The 19,594-nt window shown below is 40.9% G+C and overlaps 1 protein-coding gene across 3 annotated transcripts in view; it reads left to right on the plus strand.

Annotated features, from left to right (window-relative positions):
- LOC142497941 (ly6/PLAUR domain-containing protein 8-like) overlaps positions 1-18,773 on the plus strand; it is a 414,350-nt gene extending 395,577 nt beyond the window's left edge. For 2 of the 3 annotated variants that reach the window (XM_075606411.1, XM_075606410.1), the window contains exons 2-5: positions 6,907-7,020; positions 9,607-9,774; positions 13,512-13,664; positions 18,298-18,773. In XM_075606411.1, coding sequence (XP_075462526.1) covers positions 6,907-7,020; positions 9,607-9,774; positions 13,512-13,664; positions 18,298-18,464 — 602 coding nt within the window. In that variant the 3' untranslated portion in view covers positions 18,465-18,773. Of the gene's footprint in view, positions 1-6,036; positions 6,163-6,903; positions 7,021-9,606; positions 9,775-13,511; positions 13,665-18,297 lie in introns of those variants that run through there. The other variant, XM_075606412.1, reaches the window with a different exon arrangement.
- The last annotated feature ends 821 nt before the right edge of the window (positions 18,774-19,594 follow it).

Below are 19,594 nucleotides of genomic sequence, written 5' to 3' on the forward strand. Positions count from 1 at the left end.
GTAGGTTATTACTGTCCACTTCCACTGTCCACGTAGCTCACATGCAAAGATTACAGAAGCAGCAGCCTGTACTGCCGATACCACGGATCCCCCTCACCCCCGCCCCCCCTCATAGCTCACAGACCTCAGACAGAAGGAAGCTTGAGGCAGCGAGGACTACAGCGTGCTCCTAGGAGAGGGGAGGGAAGTAGGAGGACGAGAGCCAGGCAGCAGTGTGTGCGAGCGGCCAGGCGGAACCCCTGGGACTGCACCGCAGAGTGAGAATGACTGACACAGCCCCATCAGGCAAGGACATGCCCCCTCCCTTAGTAGTCACGCCCCTCCCCCTGCTTTTACTGCTGTCCAGCCGAGTGAAACTTAGAATGTTCATAATTTGGGAGGTGAGTCACATTGGAATCTCAAAATAGTTGCCTTGACCTACAAATTCGCAGCAGAATGTACAGTGAAAGTTTTGTGGTGCTACGTGGTGCCGTTTGTGAGATTTCTAAGCTTCTGACATACAAACGAACAGAAAACGGAATCCAACTTAGAATTATAGTATAGATGACTTTTCTTAGAACATTTTTGATTTAGACTTTATAGGTCTTGTTGTCTTTAATTGTTTTTTTTTATTATTATTTTTAAATTGTATAGCTAGTTATCTTTAATTGGCCTATATTTGTATCCTTTCTATGATTTGATTATTAATTGAAGGTTTATTTCTTTAGTGGTTCATTGTCCTTATGGACACCACACACATAATATTATTTTTATTAATTTTGTATTCTGCATCACACCAACATTGTTGACACTATGCTGTTTTTGATTTATTTATAAAATGTATTTATAAATGTTTTTATCAGAAAGTAATACATTGAGAGTTACCTCTTGTTTTTAAGAATGTCCTGGGCATAGAGTTAAGACAAATAATACATGGTTACAAATACAGTTACATAAATGGACAGGGTATACATTATATACAAGACATTGCATGCACAGTTAAAGAAAATATATATTATAGGCATATGAAACAGTTACAGATCAGATTAAAATGTGAGTCAGCTTTAGTTTTGAAAGAACTTAAACTGGTGGTGGATGTGAGAGTCCCCGGTAGGTTGTTTCAGTTTTGGGGTGAACGGTAAGAGAAGGAGGAACTGCAGGATACTTTGTTGAGCATTGGTACCATGAACAGCCTTTTGGAGTCTCATCTCAGATGAAAAGTGCTGCATGTGGTAGGGGTGAGGAGCTTGTTCAGATTGATGGGTAGCTTGCCCAGAAAGTATTTGAAGGCAAGACAGGAAAGGTGAACATTGTGCCTAGACTCGAGTGATGACCAATCTAGTTCTTTGAGCATTTCGCAGTGATGTATGTTGTAGTTGCATTGGAGAACAAAACGGCATATTGAATTGTAGAGGGTGTCAGTTTTGCAAATGTGGGTTTGGGGTGCTAAGCCATATATTATGTCTCCATAGTCGCTAAAATTGACATTAGAATCTGCTGTGCGATACATTTTCTTACCAGCAGACTTGGGGAGGATTTGTTCCTGTAAAGTTCACCTAATTTGGCATAGGTCTTGGATGTCAGGGTATCAATGTGCATCCCGAATGTTAAGTGGGAGTCAAACCATATGCCCAGGTATTTAAAACTAGTGACAGGAGTTAGGGTGGTGTTAGCATTGGTTCTGATCTGGAGCTCCGTCACTGGAAGCTTTAACAATTTAGTCTTGGTCCCAAATACCATTGTTACAGACTTGTCAGTGTTTAAGAACAGTTTGTTTTGGGAAATCCAGTTTTCCAGTCTCTAAAAGTCAGACTGAAGTATGTGTTGAAGGTCGGAGAGGCTATGGTTGTGTGTATATAACGTAGGATTGTGTCATCTGCATACATGTGTATTGAGGCTTCTTACAAGCTGTGTGAAGTTCATTGTTAAACAATGAGAAGAGTAGGGGCCCCAGAAGATATGCAAGGGGTGGAGTTAGAGCCTGAGAAGGAGACATGTTGGGATCTACCTGATAGGTAGGACTGAAACCAGTTTAAAACATGCTTCTCTTTTCCAGAGCTCTGGAGTTTGTTAAGCAGGATAGCATGATCAACAGTGTCAAAAGCCTTTGTAAAATCTAGGAATATTGCACCAGTGAGTTGTCCCTGTTCCATTCCACACTAGATTTCATTGCAAACTTTTAGCAGGGTGGTTACCGTGGAGGGTTTGGGGCAAAAACCAGATTGGAATTGGCTAGGGAAATTTGTCTTGGTATAGTAATAGCTTAATTGGGAGTGGACACATTTTCCATGACTTTGGATAGGATTGGGAGAAAGGAGATTGGCCTGTAGTTTGAGACAGTGTTTTTGTCCCCACTTTTGAAGATTGGGACAACTCTGGCAGTTTTCCAGGTCTCAGGGATATGGCCTGCAGACAGGATAGAGTTGACTATTGAAGCAATTGGTTTGGCAAAGGCAATGTTTGGTCACAATGGTAATGTTATTGTTCCCCTGATGTATATGTACTGTATGTATGTCTGATATTTTTCTTCCATTGTGATCAGGGCCACCATCAGGGGGGTTCTGCCAGGGTTGGCATCCCGGGCCCTTTGAGTCAGGGGGCCTGTATGCCGGGCCCCCTGCACGACCGTGCTTCTTGAGAAATCCGGTTACTCGGTCACAACGTGGCGACAGGATTTTTCCCGCTGGTGATCCGCCAAGCAGCGCATGCTTTTCCCTCCCAATAAAAAAAAATATCCCCCCATCTGATTGGCTGGCTTGTGTTGGCACGCTGCCAGGATTTTTTTGGGGGAGGCCTGCACCAAGCTCTATACGAGCTTGCAAAACGAAGACAGCCCTTTCTTTTGGATCCTCCATGGAGCAAGTAAGGTAAGTACTGCTCCATGACTCCCTTGCCCCCCCTTACCTCCCATGCCTCCATGCCCCCTTAACTGTGATTGCCCCCTTGCTCCAACTGCCCCCCCTTGCTCTGTTTGCTCACTGCTCTGTTTCTCCCCCCTTGTTCTGATTTCCCCCCTGCTCCGATTCCCTCTGCTCTAATTGCCCATCTGCTCCATTTGCCCTCTTGCTCCGATTGCCCCCCTTGCTCTGATTGCCCCCCCTGCTTTGATTTCCCCTGTCTTTCTCCGTTTGCTCCCCCTTGCTCCGATGGCCCCCGTTTTTCTCTGTGTGTGTGTGTGTGTGTGTGTGTGTGTGTGTGTGTGTGTGTACAGACACCAACCCACAGTAAGTCATAGTCACCCACCCAAGTGTCAGTCACCCACCTGTCTGTCCCTAACCCAAGTGTCACCCAACTGTGTCAGTCACCCACCCAAGTATCAGTCAGTCAGTCACCCAAGTGTCAGTCAGTCAGTCACCGCCCCAAGAGTCAGTCAACCACCCAAAAGTCAGTCACCAACCCAATAGTCAGTCACCCACACTAGTGTCAGTCAGACACCCACCCAAGTGTCAGTCACCCACCCCCTCAACCTCATCCTCCACCTCCACTCTCTCTGTCACTCACTCTCTCTGTCTCTCTCTCTCACCCACACTGTGTCTTATCTTAGCTGCCCTATATCTACACCTAAATAAGCTATACTGTTTTCTTCTAGATCTGATTCTCAAGTTTCACACGGAAGACATCGGAATCCCTCCTAACCCAGAAGACAGGTAGGGAACCCCTCCAATACATAACATTGCAGGAATGAGGGTACCTGGACTTTGAGGGACTGTGGATCAGGTAAAATCCCAGGTGGTTTTGCTGCTTTTGAAATTGTAAAGCAGGGCATTCAGACACTGGTTAAGGGGTTCTGGAAAGTAGTCATTCACATCTGGCTTTTTTTTTTTATAAGGGAGGTAAACCAACATTTTCACACACACCTATATAACTACAGTATGTGTGTGTGTGTGTGAGAGAGAGAGTGTGTGTGTGTGTGTGTGTGTGTGTGTGCGTACAGACACCAACCCATAGTCAGTCATAGTCACCCAGCCACCCAAGTGTCAGTCAGTCTGTCACCCACCCTAGAGTCACTCACCCACCCAAGAGTCAGTCATCCACCCACTCACCCACCACTCTCTCTGTCACTCTCTCTCTCCGTCTCTCTCTCTCACCCACACTCTCGCTATCTTAACTGCCCTAAACCTACACCAAAATAACCTGTACTGTTTTCTTGTAGATATGACTCTCAAGCATCACACGGAAGACATCGGAATCCCTCCTAACCCAGAAGACAGGTAGGGAACCTCTCCCCTCCAATACATAACATTGCGGGAATGAGGGTACCTGGACATTGAGGGACTGCGGAGCAGGTAAGATCCCAGGTGGGATTGCTGCTTTACAAATGGTGAAGCGGGCCATTCAGACACTGGTAAAGGGGTTCTGGAATGTAGTCATTCACATCTGGCTTTTTTGTTTTTGATTAGTGAGGTCATCCGATTTATACACACACACACACACATACACACACACACACACACACACACTCACACCTATGTAACAAGGACTAATTGTAGTAAAGTATACATGTAATACAATAAATAAACTGTTATGTCAAAAACGAATCTTGTTATTAGTTCTTAATAGGAATTTATTCAATTTCTTTTGTAAAGGGCGGGGCTAGGAACGGGGATAGGTGGCGAGAAGATTTTTTGGTTTGGTGAGTAGATTTTTGGTTGGTTTGTCAAGCACTGCTTATTTGAACTGTAATGTTTGTATCTGTATTACCCTGTACTGTTGTGTGTGTACAGTGTGTACAGGATGTACTGTTGTGTGTTGTGTCCTTGTGTGTGTTGTGTCACTGACTGAGTTCCCCACACCAGCCCTAACTGAGCCTACCGGCTGCAGGACACCCCACGTGCCATACCACGGGCCCCTCCATAACCAACACCCCCCCCACCATTCCCTAACCAAGCAGGCAACCAAACCACCCCCCATGTCCTACATTCCCAGCATTCTACCCTGTCCACCGCGGGCCATCTTGAGCAGGTTCCTCCTCTGCTGCCGCCCGGTACAGTAGACTGCAGGCCCCCCATTTGCCTAACGAAGTAGAACATCCAACTGACCCCCAACCCCCCTAGGCCCTGCTACCAGCAAACATGGGTTCAGGCTGCACCCCCCCCCCCATAGGCAATGCCCCAGGCATCAGGCCCCGCCCCTACCTTCCCGGTTCCTCCTCTGCTGCCGCCCGGTACAGCAAGCTGAAGGCCCCCACGTGCCATCCCTCCCCCCTTCAAATCCTCCCGCCAGGGCCCTAACAAAGTTGTTCATTCAACTCCCCCCCCCCCCACGCTCCCCCCAAGGCCCATACTGAATCCCCCCAGGCCTTTTGTCACATTGGATGTAGCATTGGGTATCTTTGTCTTTTGTTGAAAATATTAAAATAAACAGATTGCATTGTAATGTTTTTTTTCCATTTTAACAAAAACAAGAAAACAGTTAAGTAAAAGTCGTGCGCTAAAAAAATGTTTTCATGGTAGGTGCGCTATGGGTTGGGCCCCATGATTTCTGTTGGCGGCCCTGATTATGATGCATGACTCATTGCACTCTGATGTATGACAATCTGTATAATGTTTTTCGGATGACATTGGATGGCATTGACAATGAAGGGGTATTAGGTTTATGCTTTAACTGGTGTTTGTTACTGATAAAGCACCAATAGGCTCAAAACGCGTTGGAGGATGTTTGCCTCCATATTTATATGGCTCAGGTAAAATAATTATTTTTCAAAGATAATTTTTAAATTAGCCGAATTAAATTATTTTTGCTCAATTCGCAACTATTAAATAAATGCATATTTGTGTAAAATTTTAATGTTGGTGAATAATTTCCCCATCGCCATAGATTACTTGATAATATCTATTTCCTGCTGCCAGTGAAGCACTTTATTTAAAATTATAGTTACCATGGGTTAATAATATTGGCATAATTAGAAAAATGAGATTTGCAGTAGGTATCTGCAGTCACTACCTGCGTGCCAGGTGTCTTGTCCAATTTCTGTGTTGACTTTCTCAATCCTTACATCCCTGACACGTCTACTAACTTTGTTTCAAATATCTTATGTAATCCTCTGTAACATGGGTATAAATATCAGGACCGGAGGTTGTGTTACTCAACCAAAAGAAGAAGACACTAGAACACAAAGAACTTCTTCTATCAAAATGACGTCTTTCATTTGCACTCTCTCTATCTTCTTGGCTCTAATGAGTACAAGGGAGTTGATTTATTCAGTTTCTTAATTTCCATGTACCAACATGTTTACAATTTAGCCAAATTAAGGATTTGTTGTTGGTGTGTGCATTAAATATACTGTAATAGCATTTGCTGAGTAGTGATATTTATTCTTGCCCTAGAATTCACAATTGGGGACTCGGTATTATGTACAGTAGCAAGGTCTTACAGCTGTAAAACTGAGCAACTTAATAGCACCAGATAATTCAAAGAAAATAAAAACACATTAATTTCAAATTGGATGTTTTTGCATGATAAATGTGGTGCTACATCTGGTCAACTTTTGCAGTTGTGAGAATATGATACAAAACACCCATCAATGTCAGCGGCTAATCCTCAAGAAAGATGTTTTACCAACTCATCCTTCCTAAGCCTCACTAACTTCACCACTAGTCCATATTCAATCCACCATAACAAACAGTTTGTGACAAATTGTAAATATTGTTATTTTTTGTTGCGGCTGAGGAGATAAAAGTATTCTGGCATGTGAGAAATGCACATTGCATGTTCATTTATAGAAATGCACACGTGTAACATTATCTATTATCTGTGTCAAAATGATTTGTAATTACATATAGAGAGGGTGGCATGAAACCGACCAGTCTGTCTAATCAAAATCAGCACATGAGTAAGTACAGTACACCATGTACTCTAACTTGTGGCCTCAAAGATGCTACTGTACTAACTTGCACTTTTTTGCTCTGTCTCTATCTTTTATTGCAGTGTATTGCGTCAGATGCAAACAATGTTGGAATCTCAATTCTACGGAATGTTGTGGAAATACCTTTGTTGATTGTACAGGCGCTTGTATAACATACTCAGAAAAATGTGCCGTCGGTGAGTAATATCTTTACAAAACCAAGAATTGTTGTATCTAATTTTTAACTAAATCACTAAATGCAACAGGTAAATGTATTTCACAAGGGGAAACATCATTACATTAATTAAATCTATTGAGATCATGTAGGTGCAAAGATGAATGGTGCACTTATGGTTTGAGGGATACTTGTGGGTGTTTAGGACTCAACAAACAATTATTTCATGTAAGTATTGATTATATATCCTCCTCAGTAGTTTAATATGGAATATAAAAAATAACATAAAACATTAGAAATACAATTAATTGAGAATTAAAAAATTAAACAATGATTAAGAATTCATGTGCTCATAATCTTTGTGTCAATGTTGGTTATAGTGGAGAATATTAGGTAAATAAATACATTAGGAAGCTTTCCCTATTACTTACTTGTTATATGATCAGAACAATCTTCGTTAGAGGATAACATCATTTATTTGGATCCAAAGAGAAGAAATGTTCTTCTTGCATAATAATTTCCTATCAAATACATGAATACTGGAATAATTGGGAAGTAAACTGTACAAATCAGAGTGGGATATCTAGGTAATACATAGTGTATAAGCTACTTAAAAGAACACATGCCACATAGCAAGCTAATATCTCTTGTATCATTTTATGTTCTTTTGCAAAATTAAAAAAAAAATGCTAAAATCTGTATATTTTATTCCCATTAAAGTACTGGATATGTTATTTATTACAACTCTGTTTTACTCCAGAATTACAACTGTACACTAATTTACTTGGTCGCTACTTATAAAACCCGGTTACACAGCACTTCTGATAAAGCTTTAAATACAGTAACTACTATAGGTTACACATCGGTAAAATAAAGTCTTCTCACCTGCAGCAGGCTATCATTACTACAACACTAATTGCATATTGTAATTGGCTCATCAACTCATCCAGCCCTGGCATTGTTGACCAGTAATGTCCAGAAAGAGACAGTTAGCCATGGCCATTTTGCTGTGGTCATTCATCCACATGCGTTTACACTTTTTAGGGTTATGGGTTACCGTTATGTCTTTTAGGCCATGGGATTAAATGTACGGGTTTTAGGATAAGGAGTTACATTTCAGTTTTTAGGGTAAGGGGTTAAGGTTACACTTTTTAGGGTAAGGTGAAAAATGTGGGGTTTTTGGCTAAGGTTTTTAGTTAAGGGGTTAGAGGTTATATTACCTGTGATGGCCAAATCTCCTGCAGTGAAAGGACCGTGGCTAAATGGCCATGGCTAATTGTCCTACAGCAAAATGTTTGCAGTAATTTACATGATTAGATAAACAGTACATTGGAAAGCTAGGCAAGTGCATGAAAAAGGTAATTCAGCTAATTGAAATGGTGAGTCCTGATCCAACAGAACAAAAGCAGACAATCTTGCATCTTTTGGGCCAGTCTTGCAAGTATTTCCGCCCTGTTTTTGCATTTTGACATTACGAAGGTTGTAGAATACCAGTGATGTACAAAGGTTTGTACATGCGAGAAGGGATATAAAAATATGGCAACATTTATACCTGTGCAAAAGGTGAATAGGACTTTTTTTTACTTTGGTACATATAGAGTGGAGACATTTCTCCCCCCCCCCCCCCCAACTATTCCACATTTTCCTTGATATTCACTATAAACCTGATAGTTTGGGGTCTTTATACTTCTACCATTTCTTTAATGTTACTTTTCTATTCCCCTGTATTTTATTTCCAACCAAGTGGGAGACAATGTGTTTTGTGTTGTGAGATCTTAACATGCTGTAATTGTGAGATCTTAACATGCAATAAGAATAGTGTATGCCCAAATATTGTTACTTAATAGATGTCATTAACTATACTCCAGGGGAGCACCGTCCAAGATAATTAGGACATTGAAGGGTGTGTTACTTCTCAGTCACTGACTGAGTGCTTGTGGGATGTAGCGCATTACTGTCCCTTTTTTACTTAATACATGTATGCACTTTTCTCCACACACGTGATCACATACCGTAGAAAGAGAGGGAGTCGCTCCATTAAATAAATATCCATTTCTCCTAATATAACACTGATACTAGTTACAGCAAATGTTCAAGATTATCTCATTTCAATACAAATTTGCCTATAATACTCGTGAAGAACTTCCCCCCACCCCCCACCCCCCACCCCCCGTGGGAGATACACAGCCTATGCTACCTAGTGTGTGGTGCAATACCTGTTAGGGTCATGTGAGCTGAGCTGATCTGCGATGTAGTGAAGATCAGGAAAGGCTTAGGTTCGCTCTCTTGGTGTCCAGCTCTGTTATTTCTTTTGCTACAACTCTCTTCCTTAATTCTCTGTAGTGTGTTTTCTCCATTGCCTCTTTTTGGGCCGTCCATATTCAATATTGTCCGACGTGGTCGTGCGAAGCAATTTTTATAAAACCCTAATTTTCACTCAGAAATAACCTAAACGAACCATTTGGGAAATATATAAATAGCCATGTGTCACAGCCACTAAATGCCCCATCACATACATACACTCCGACATTCTGTTACTTTCCTCCGTTTCCTGAAGATTCTTTTGTTATCGTGACTGACGGGTTTTCCTCCTCTGTGTCTATTTTAGGACGCAAATCACTCCTATCAATCCGATCAGGATGTGAATATGATCTTCCGTTACAACTAGTAGTGTGTAATAAATTTCTCAGTATCAAAACCGGAGCTGGGGTTGATGCCGCTGTCTTCGTTAAATGCTGTGACACTGATAACTGCAATGAGAATCAGCAGTATGAAAGTAAGTATACATACTGTAGGTTTATGAACTTATACACGATTATGACATTTAAAATTCCCCTTGTAATATTTTCAATAAATGAAACATAATTTTGTTGCAGGGAAAATGTTTGAAAAGGGCAGATACACCTTTAACTGATGCACACGCATACACAACAGCAATGAACAGATTGCAGCGTTAGAGGGCAGAAAAAGCCCTTCACCCCGTTATTGCAGTAACTGATGAGTAATATCTCTATACAATATCATCTAGTATCTTTGCATCTTGTCCAGTATACAGATGTAGCAATCGTTATTACTCCAGCTAACGCACCACGCTGCAGTAACGCTGCCATGTGATTTAACACAAGATTTATCACAGTTCTATTGAAAGTAATGGGAACGCATGCGTTATCTCCATGTTATTTCTTACATTATATCTTACATTATTCTGAAGACACAAAACATTAATAAGACTAATGATGCCTGCTATACCTGTACACTCGTCAGCTAAAGTTTGTATAAGATTTGTTTAGCCTTTTTATACTACTAGGATTTGGAGAGAATTTGACTTTGCTCAGAGAATTAGGGACTTCTTCTATTATCCCCAAGACCTGTGGTATTGCATGGAAAGCCCCATTTCAGTCTGGGGGTATCAGAGCTCACAGAAGGGCCATTGGTTCTTATTCCAAACCGCTGAAGCAGCCAATTGGGCAGTTTTCAGCCTGAATTCCCCAGTGAGTAAAGGGGAAATCTTGGCCAAAAAAGGCCTGATCCACTGCATTGGAGGATTTAGCAGAAGACCCACAGTCTTCTGGATATTTTAGTTCCTTTTAATTAAACTTGGCTATGACCTATTTAAAATAATTACGTTTCAAAATGACGTCACGGCATATTGCATGGGGCAGTGCTGTATTTGAACTTTGTGTAATCAAAAAATGCACATCTTGTTTTGATCAAGTGCAGTGTTTTACAGATTGGTGTCAAAAAGTGACCTCACAATGTCTCTGTATAAAGATAATGGGGTAAGATTTACCCAAAAGGTGCCAAGTTTTAGTGCAATTTAAGCCCGTTAAAGGAATTGCCCTTAAGATGCACTAAAGCTAAACCCTTTTAATGAGCATTAGAACTCTTTATGGAGCTGTATACTTGAGTACCCTCTCCCCCCCCTCCCCATGTTTACTGTAGTTTCAAGTAAAGAAAAAATACTCCAGACTAGTTATTACAGAGCGGCACTCTCTAAGTCTGTAAACCAGAAAAGGTAATGAGAGAAGCATGACACATGATTTCATACTACGTGGCTCCTACATACTGGGCAGTCACACTATTTAACAGTGAACCAAAAAAGGTCTGCCCCGCACTCAAACAAGATACAAAAGTGATCAAAATTAATATCTTCACTAATAAGTATTATCTTTTCTAATAAGTACAAAAATATAAAAAATACACCAGACCAGAATGACCTAACGTAGTACTAGAAAGCAGAAAAAAGGAGAATAAATGTAGAAAGACAAAAATAGAAAAACAGAAAAACAAAAGAAACAAACAAAAAAATATATAAATAGAAAAATTAGAAAAAACAGAGCAATCAGAAAATAAGGAGGGCACCGTCGACGTTCCAGATTAAAAAAAGAAGGGAAGTTCCCAGCACTCATAAATGGAAAAAAAAGGATAATGGGAATAAGCCAAATTGATTTTAATGTGGTGACTAGAAAAAATACAAAAAATACAAAACATCGATCAAATGAACCACAATGAAACAAAATATAAACCTGCACAGAGGTATATGCTCATACAACAGCGCCAATATGGTCAAAGACGTAACACATACCAGTAGGGAGGGAGAAACATGGGGTAGGGGAAGGAAGGGGAAGGGAAAGACAAGGAAAACAGTGGGGATGCAGGGGAACAAAGGGGGCAACGTTTCGGGGGTGAGTGCCTTCTTCAAACCCATTCCCAAAGATCTAGACGACCCAACGTACTTCCCTTACCTCTGTGGACAAAAAAACCCTAAAATAAATCAGAACATATAGTGTATAGTGTAAAACCCTTTTCTGTAAGCATGGACATACGTTTAAGCGTAAATGGACAGTATACCATGGAGGAGCAATCTCTTAACACTGTACTCTGTTTCTAGTTGCTCCTTGGACCTTGCCTGACCACTTTCACTTGTGGAGCCAGTAGTCAGTTACCATTGCCTCAGTAGGATGCCCATCATTAACAGCAGGCTGCTCAGCCAGGCTCTTCTTGCCCTATTAGTTTATTTTCGGTTTCTCATCAGAGTACAGTGTTAAGGGATTGCTCCTCCATGTTTGTATTTCTACTTATTAAAGAAATACTGTAATACAAATCATTTATTTTATACATTTTATAAATCAGTATATAATCAGTGAAACATACAGAATGTGCTGCATCACATTTTTGATTGATACCTAAAAACTCAATTCAATTTTAACAATATAAGCACCCTAACCCTTTTTGTGCACCCAAATTACTAAGGTTATTTTTTTACTGATGTCACACAATGACTTTAATACGATTAGTACTGTACATAGGCACATACAAACGTGACATGTGAAATTTCAGCGCATTCATTTAAACTCCACAAACGCAGTTCCCCACGATTAAAATATTGTTGTATTTTCCTTCAAAGCCTTTTCCAACAATGTTTTTATTTTGAAATGTGGAAACATATGCACCTGGGAAACTCTATGCAAAAACATCTCAAGTTACAATACAGTATATATTTTAGTGATACAATTAGCTACATACAGATGAAGCGCTATGTTTGGTCGCTCTCGCCTTGCGAGTCCCGCACAGCATCCGGCCCCGCACCGCACGCATTAAAACTTTGTGCGCGGTTTGCCCGTAATTTGAAAAAGGGCAAAAAATTAAATTTTACATTCGCTGCAATACCGGCCAGAAACGCATGTCGGCGATCGCAAGTTATTGTGTCTTAAAAATCTAACTGCAATGTAACCCGTCACTTAACCCCGTTCATGTATGTACGTAATTTTTTTTTTGAGAATTAAATGTTTTATTTGCATATGATAATAATGTAAAAATGAATAATACAATAATACAAAGTCTCGTCTTCCAAATGTATAATGTTCTTTTATTTTTCTTCTTCACACTGGCTGGCTCTTTGACTTCTTGGCCTGTAAAGAAAGGGACAATATTCAATATTAATAATCACACATACAGTAGTTGCCATCATGTCATGTCACACACATCACTCAGAAGTGAAGTCAATGTAAAATACTGTACATTTTGTTTTCTAATAACATGTGAAACACCGACATTAGGTAAAGTATTCACAGAACAAGGACATTTAACAAAGGAACATACTGTACATACTTTGTATCTTGGCTTATAGACACCTGCTTTCATACATTGAGCCACACCGCTCTGTAGCATTCAGTGTCCCCCATAGGAAAAGACATTTACATTGCCACCTGCCAGACACGCACTTAACTGCAACCATTCAAATTATAATTCCGTCTGACCACTAAATCAATTTGGATGGAACAGGGACAACAAGCCGCGGAGAGGCACACATTCCCCTCAGAGAGCGAACGGAGTGTCTGTGGAAGCTGATTAGAGACCCAAGACTGCATCTGTATAAATCACCCAATGATTGCGAAGCCAAGTTATTCCTATGCTCACTGTGGTGTTGGATTTGTTCTCAGTGTTATAGAGCTGAAAAAAGTACATAGTACTCGTGAATTTATGTTTTTATTTTTTATGATTCCTTTCTAGATTTACAAATAGATACATTTCCGGTGACACCCTTGGAATGTCCATCCTGTTATGAGGCCGGCAGTACAGAAGAATGTGTGAGCAGTTCGCATGTAAATTGTACTACAGATCAACAAGAATGTGTGAACTATGTAGGACAAATACAGCTGGCAGGTAAGGATTCCATGGTCACTGACCACACCAAAGACCTCAATTCTTTCTACAATGGAGTTGAGATGCTCACTAATAAATTGTGTCTTAATTTAAATATTATATACAGAATATGTAAGGGGGCTGGAAAAGGGCTACAGGGGGAGATTCAGCAGCCCCTGCTCTTTGGACTTATACATTTTAACATTAGGACAATGTATATGTGTTACTGATTTTGTATGTGCAGCACCCACTCCCAAAACTAAGTTCCTGCCCTTCTGACTGTGTATATATAATTTAATAAAGTAGAATATTATATAAGGAGTCTTTATAAAAGTGCATATTACAGTATATAAACCTTCAATATAATGTTGCCAGCAAAAAAAAAAAATGGAAAACAGATTCAGAAGAAATAAATGGAAGTAGGAAAAAATCCCTTTCTTACATGGTATAAAAAACCACAGGCACGTACAAAAATAATAATTGCTAGAAGAAGCATGTAGGTGCGTGTCAGACAAGGAAGTGCATCCATCCCCCCAAGATAATAACATAAAAAACAAACACAGCCCACAGCTCTGGTATATTCAAAGATAGAAAACTCACATTTATTCTGTCAGATGGACAGCAGGAAACTAATGTGATGTTTCAGGTCACAATGAGCCTTTATCTATCTGTAATGAGAGACGGAATACATGTGAGGCTTTTTTCTATTTTTTATAATACTAAGTGATGTGGACTGGTTCTGTTTTCTATAGCAACATTTATATAAATATTAATTGAATAAAAGTCCCTGGGGTCTGTAATAATGAAAAAAAAAAAAACAATAAAATACTGTACTAATATAAAAATCTGAATTATATAAAAATATATATATACATATGTTTACAAGAGCTGCTGCCACTCACACATATAAAAGACTCCAAAAGATGAACTATGTATTAAAAAGGCAATGCTCTATCAGTTACAGGTAATATATTCTACAGTAGAGGCAACGTTTCTAACGACCCATAGGATTAACACAGCAGGGATCCCTGGCAGTCCAATTCAGTTTGAATGGGACGGCCAGGGACCCCCCGCTGTTAATCTGATAGGCCATTAATCAATGCAGAAATGCTGGGGCTAGTTTAAGGAAAGTTTCAGGCATGTACCCAGCCTGTACCTGGATGTTTCCTGGGTATTTGGGGGAATTGCCACTGGTTTATGTTCGAATAAGAGTTGCCTCTACTGTACGTACAGTAATACTTATATTACAAGACAATAAAAGCACTAAAGCAAACTCTTCAGAAGCTATATATGTATATAAAAGGATTATCACTGTCCTAAAAACAACTTACTCTATATTTTCACTTTATTTAATTAATATTTGTAAAATGGTAACTACTGTATAAGAGGTTTGGTCACGAACCCGGACCACTTTTAGTGACGAGTGGCGTTTCAGGCTTTGCAATCTCAGACATTTTCCTAATTTGCTACATTTTCTAACATGGCTAAATTCTCTTAGTGCCAAGTCAGAGACTATAATTAGGGGACACACCATGTTCCTCTCACATTCTCTTAATGCCGAGACAGAGATTATAATTGGGGCACACACCATGTTCCTCTCACATCCTTGGGATTTCTGGTGGAAAGATTACTAATTTGGAAACATTACTAGCCCTCTGAGGCTTGGCACCGGGTGAGTGACCCCAAAGTACAAAAGGTGCTTGGTACCAATATCCCTGGTTTCCTTTCCCCCAAAGTCAGTCCCACCCAAAGTGTAGTGTGTAGTACCTGCCTGGGTACTCCAGTACCTGTTTACTGCAGAGTAACAACTAGGATCTGTCTGATCCACCTACGTAGTTATGTCCGCGAAGGCGTCCACCTCTGCGTGGGGTGAACTCCCCCTGGAGGGTCTCACCTTTAAGAGTCTCTTATCATGGGTTTCAGGTTCCAGACCACAGGCCACAAGTCATTGTGCAGCGTCTGGACACAGTTGCCTAACACTGCTATGGCTATGGGGAAATGTCCCTATCTGGGGGGCCTTTCCTTGTAGTAGCCACAAACTCAATGTGATTGAATCCTAACTTGGACCTAGTCCGGGAGCCACTGTCACCAGGACACTACTTTCCCCTTCTGTGTCCTGACTCCAACTGCTTCTGTGCGCTCCTTCACACCAAACTGTATCAATATCCCTTCAGGGGATACGGGGAGCCCTATTGGTTGCTGCACATCACGTGGTCCCCACCCAGAGCATGCTGGGATATATAGTTCCCCTGTGGAACCTCCTCAAGATGGCCTCCGCTACTCTGATGTGACTGTGCATGCGCATTGCTCTAAGATGGCCACCACAACCTCTGGGATCTTCTGTGCATGCGTTAGTTGCCTCTGTGCAGGCTCTGCAAAAAACAATGGTGGCGCCCTGCCTAGGCGTCCGTCATGGAGCTCCAAAGCAACGGAGCTTTCTCTCTGCCTGCAGCCATAGCCTCCCCATCTCTGCTCCCGCATCGTAGGTAAGGGAGGGAAAGGGGGACCCAGCTACACAAAGAAGGATCAGGTGGGAGAAAGGTAGGTCATAGGGGGAAGAAAAGACTTTCCTAATAAAGAGGTGTGTGTGTCTATAGAGAGAGATATGTGGAGATGTATAGAACGAGTACATTGGGGAGAGTTATAAAGAGAATACATATTAGAGATTAATAGAGCGTACATGGGGAGAGGTATAAAGAGAATACATGGGAAGAGGTATAGAGAGAGATATGTGGAGATGAATATAGACTACAAGGGGAGAGGTACTTTATAGAGAGAGTATATGGGGAGTAGTATAGAAAGAGTACATGGAGAGAGGTATAGCAGAGTACAGAGGGAGAGGTACAGAGAGAGTACATGGGGAGAGGTATAGAGAGTATTTGGGGAGAGATAGAGAGAGTGCATGGGGAGAGGTATAGAGAGAGTATTTGGGGAGAGGTATACATAGGGTTAAAGGCTCTGTAATTAGAGGTTTTGGGAATGCTAAGGGGATAGCCACAGTAAATAAAAGAGACCGCTATTGATATAACGTGTCTCCTGAGCAGTTCAACTGGAGCCTTAAAATAACCCCTTAGTAGCACTAACTGGTGGGGAGTATGCACTTAACTCACAATGTATTCACGTGTCCCGTACCTCGTGGCCACGCCAAGCCATCGGTAAGCCTCTGCGTCCCTTGATAGCGTCTCTCCGATCCAAAGCAGTCCGAAAATAGAAAATGATCAGAGTGACTGCGACATTTGCAAGTAGCGGAACTCACCAGCCTGGTGAACCACCAGTGTTGCAGTCACTCGGATCATTTTCTACTTTTGGTATATAGAGAATACTTGGGGAGATGTATAGAGAGAGTACATGGGGAGAGGTACAGAGAGCGTGCATGGGGAGAGGTACAGAGAGAGTATATGGGGAGAGGTGTAGAGAGAGTACTTGGGCAGAGGTATAGAGAGAGTGCATGGGGAGAGGTACAGAGAGAGTACATGGGGAGAGGTGTAGAAAGAGTACTTGGGGAGGGGTATAGAGAGTGCATGGGGAGAGGTACAGAGAGAGTATATGGGGAGAGGTGTAGAGAGAGTACTTTGGGGAGAGGTATAGAGTGTACATGGGGAGAGGTACAGAGAGAGTACATGGGGAGAGGTGTAGAGACAGTACTTGGGGAGAGGTATAGATAGAGTTTATGGGGAGAGGTATGGAGAGAGTATATGGGGAGAGGTGTAGAGAGAGTACTTGGGGAGAGGTATAGAGAGAGTGCATGGGGAGAGGTACAGAGAGAGTATATGGGGAGAGGTACAGAGAGAGAACACAGGGAGAGGTGTAGAGAGAGTACTTGGGGAGAGGTATAGAGTGTACATGGGGAGAGAGAGTGTTCTTTGTGCTTTGTTAGAACATATTGATTTCATGGCAAATCTTTTGAATGGGAAATGCGGCTTTAAAACGTCCCTCACTGTTCTCTTATGATGCTGGTGCAAAACCGGTTGAAATCCTTTTTTCGTTCTGTAAGAAACAAAAGTAATTCTGATTACAATCACAAATTATATTTTTGTGTATAGTTAGAGAGTACTTGGGGAGAGTTGTAGAGAGAGTACTTGGGGAGAGCTATAGAGAGAGTGCATGTCGAGATTGAGGGAGTGGTGGTAAAAGGAAAAACAGGGATCGCAGGGTGAAACAAAGGTTGGGGAAAAGGGATCATCAAACAGGTGAAAGAAAAGAGATCGGGGCAAAAACTGAAGATAGAGAAGTACACAATATTGTAAAGATAACAAGGAAAAGGCAGAAGCTGTAATTTTTTTCCCATAATAATTGATTATCATTTAGTTCATTATTTTAAGTTTACATAATAAAGTGCAGCAATAATGTCATAAAAATCATTCCCTCTGGAATTGTGACCTGGGCCCCACATTTCTGTACAGATATAGCATGGAAGGGAGTGTATACTTAAGGTAGTGAGGGAGGGTGACTATTAAGTACAATGTATAGGTAAATAGCACTTCCATGTACTGTAATACAGACAGTAATTGGTAATATAGAGACAGTGCTGAGCAGCAATGTGTTAGTGTTTGCATGGTCTGTACCTTCATATTAATATAAAAGCACAGTGCTGTGTGTGAGGTGTGAGTGTAATGCGGCTAACACCACGTATGTGCTATCATTTCTCTTGCAGATGGCTCAGTACAAAACATGGCTTTCAAAGGCTGTATCACCGCAGGAGGGTGTGATATTGGATTTGTTTTGTTACCAGGAACTAAGGAACTGAAATGTAAGAAAATGGAGTGTACTCTGGCTTTGCCAAAAGTACCCAAACCTACCGTTATTCCGCATCCAGTTTAGAATTGGAAAATGTAACATTTCAGTGTACTACAGTAACAAATGTTTAATCTGTTTTAAAAGGAACTAAGTAATTGAAATGTAAACAAACGGAGTGTAATAAGGCTGAGGAAATCAAATACATTGTCTTTACCCCTGTAACTGCTTATCGATTAGTTGCTAACACAAGTTGAACCTGTGTCATATTTAGTGATATGATGCATGTATGAAGTAACCTTTCCTTAACCTTTGCTCTCGTGCGATTTCTGTTCTGTATGTTTCATGATTAATTCATACAGACTTTCTGATCAATAAAGATTTAGCTGCAGCAACTATACGCTTTGATTCTTGTCAATAGGGTTTCTCTTTTTCTCAGACACTGTACAGTATATACACAGTATATATATATATATATTTATATATATATACAAGAAATTAACCAGCGCTTAGTAAGTAAAATATAAAAAATAAAATAGAAAATGAAGGCTAATACATGTAGAGATTAAGATGTATGCTAAAATACATAAACCAGTGAAAAGCTGCTCAACAAGGACTAACTAAATCCTAAACCACACGTGAAAGCGAAAAACTGTGAGCGCACACTCCTGAGATATATATAATATAGTAACAATTTAATAAAGTATCAGTAAATGATAAAACAGAACTGAAGGTGGAAATGACAATCCTAAATGAATAAAATGCACATAAACAATAAACACAAAAGGAATAATAAGGAATAGCGGAGGATGCTGCAGCAAGTAAGGGGTTAATCCTGAGGTAAGATCAGTCTGTAATGAGTCCCGTATATTAATATGCCATGTAAATCCTCCTTTGGTAAAATAGGTGAAGCACTTTAAACTCCAAATAGATGCAATGTAAAATTAGTTCCGGTAAGTAGATGGATGGCACACTCTCACCATAATACGCCCTGATGTAATGCTGATCAGTTGAAAACGCTTGTAGCGCGCCTGTCAGCTTGACGCATCGTATCTGTGAGCAGCGAGAGCCAGGATATATGCAAATGCTAAAGGGAGTACCTTACCGGTCGGCGTCAAGGCCCGCATATGTCAGGGAGAGCACCTCCGCGATGTTCTGCGGGTGTATTTCCCAGCGCGACCGGGGTAAATGAGCCACTGTACTTTGAGCACTGAAGG

Source organism: Ascaphus truei, chromosome 6 (genome assembly GCF_040206685.1).
Source record: "Ascaphus truei isolate aAscTru1 chromosome 6, aAscTru1.hap1, whole genome shotgun sequence".
Lineage (NCBI taxonomy): Eukaryota > Metazoa > Chordata > Amphibia > Anura > Ascaphidae > Ascaphus > Ascaphus truei.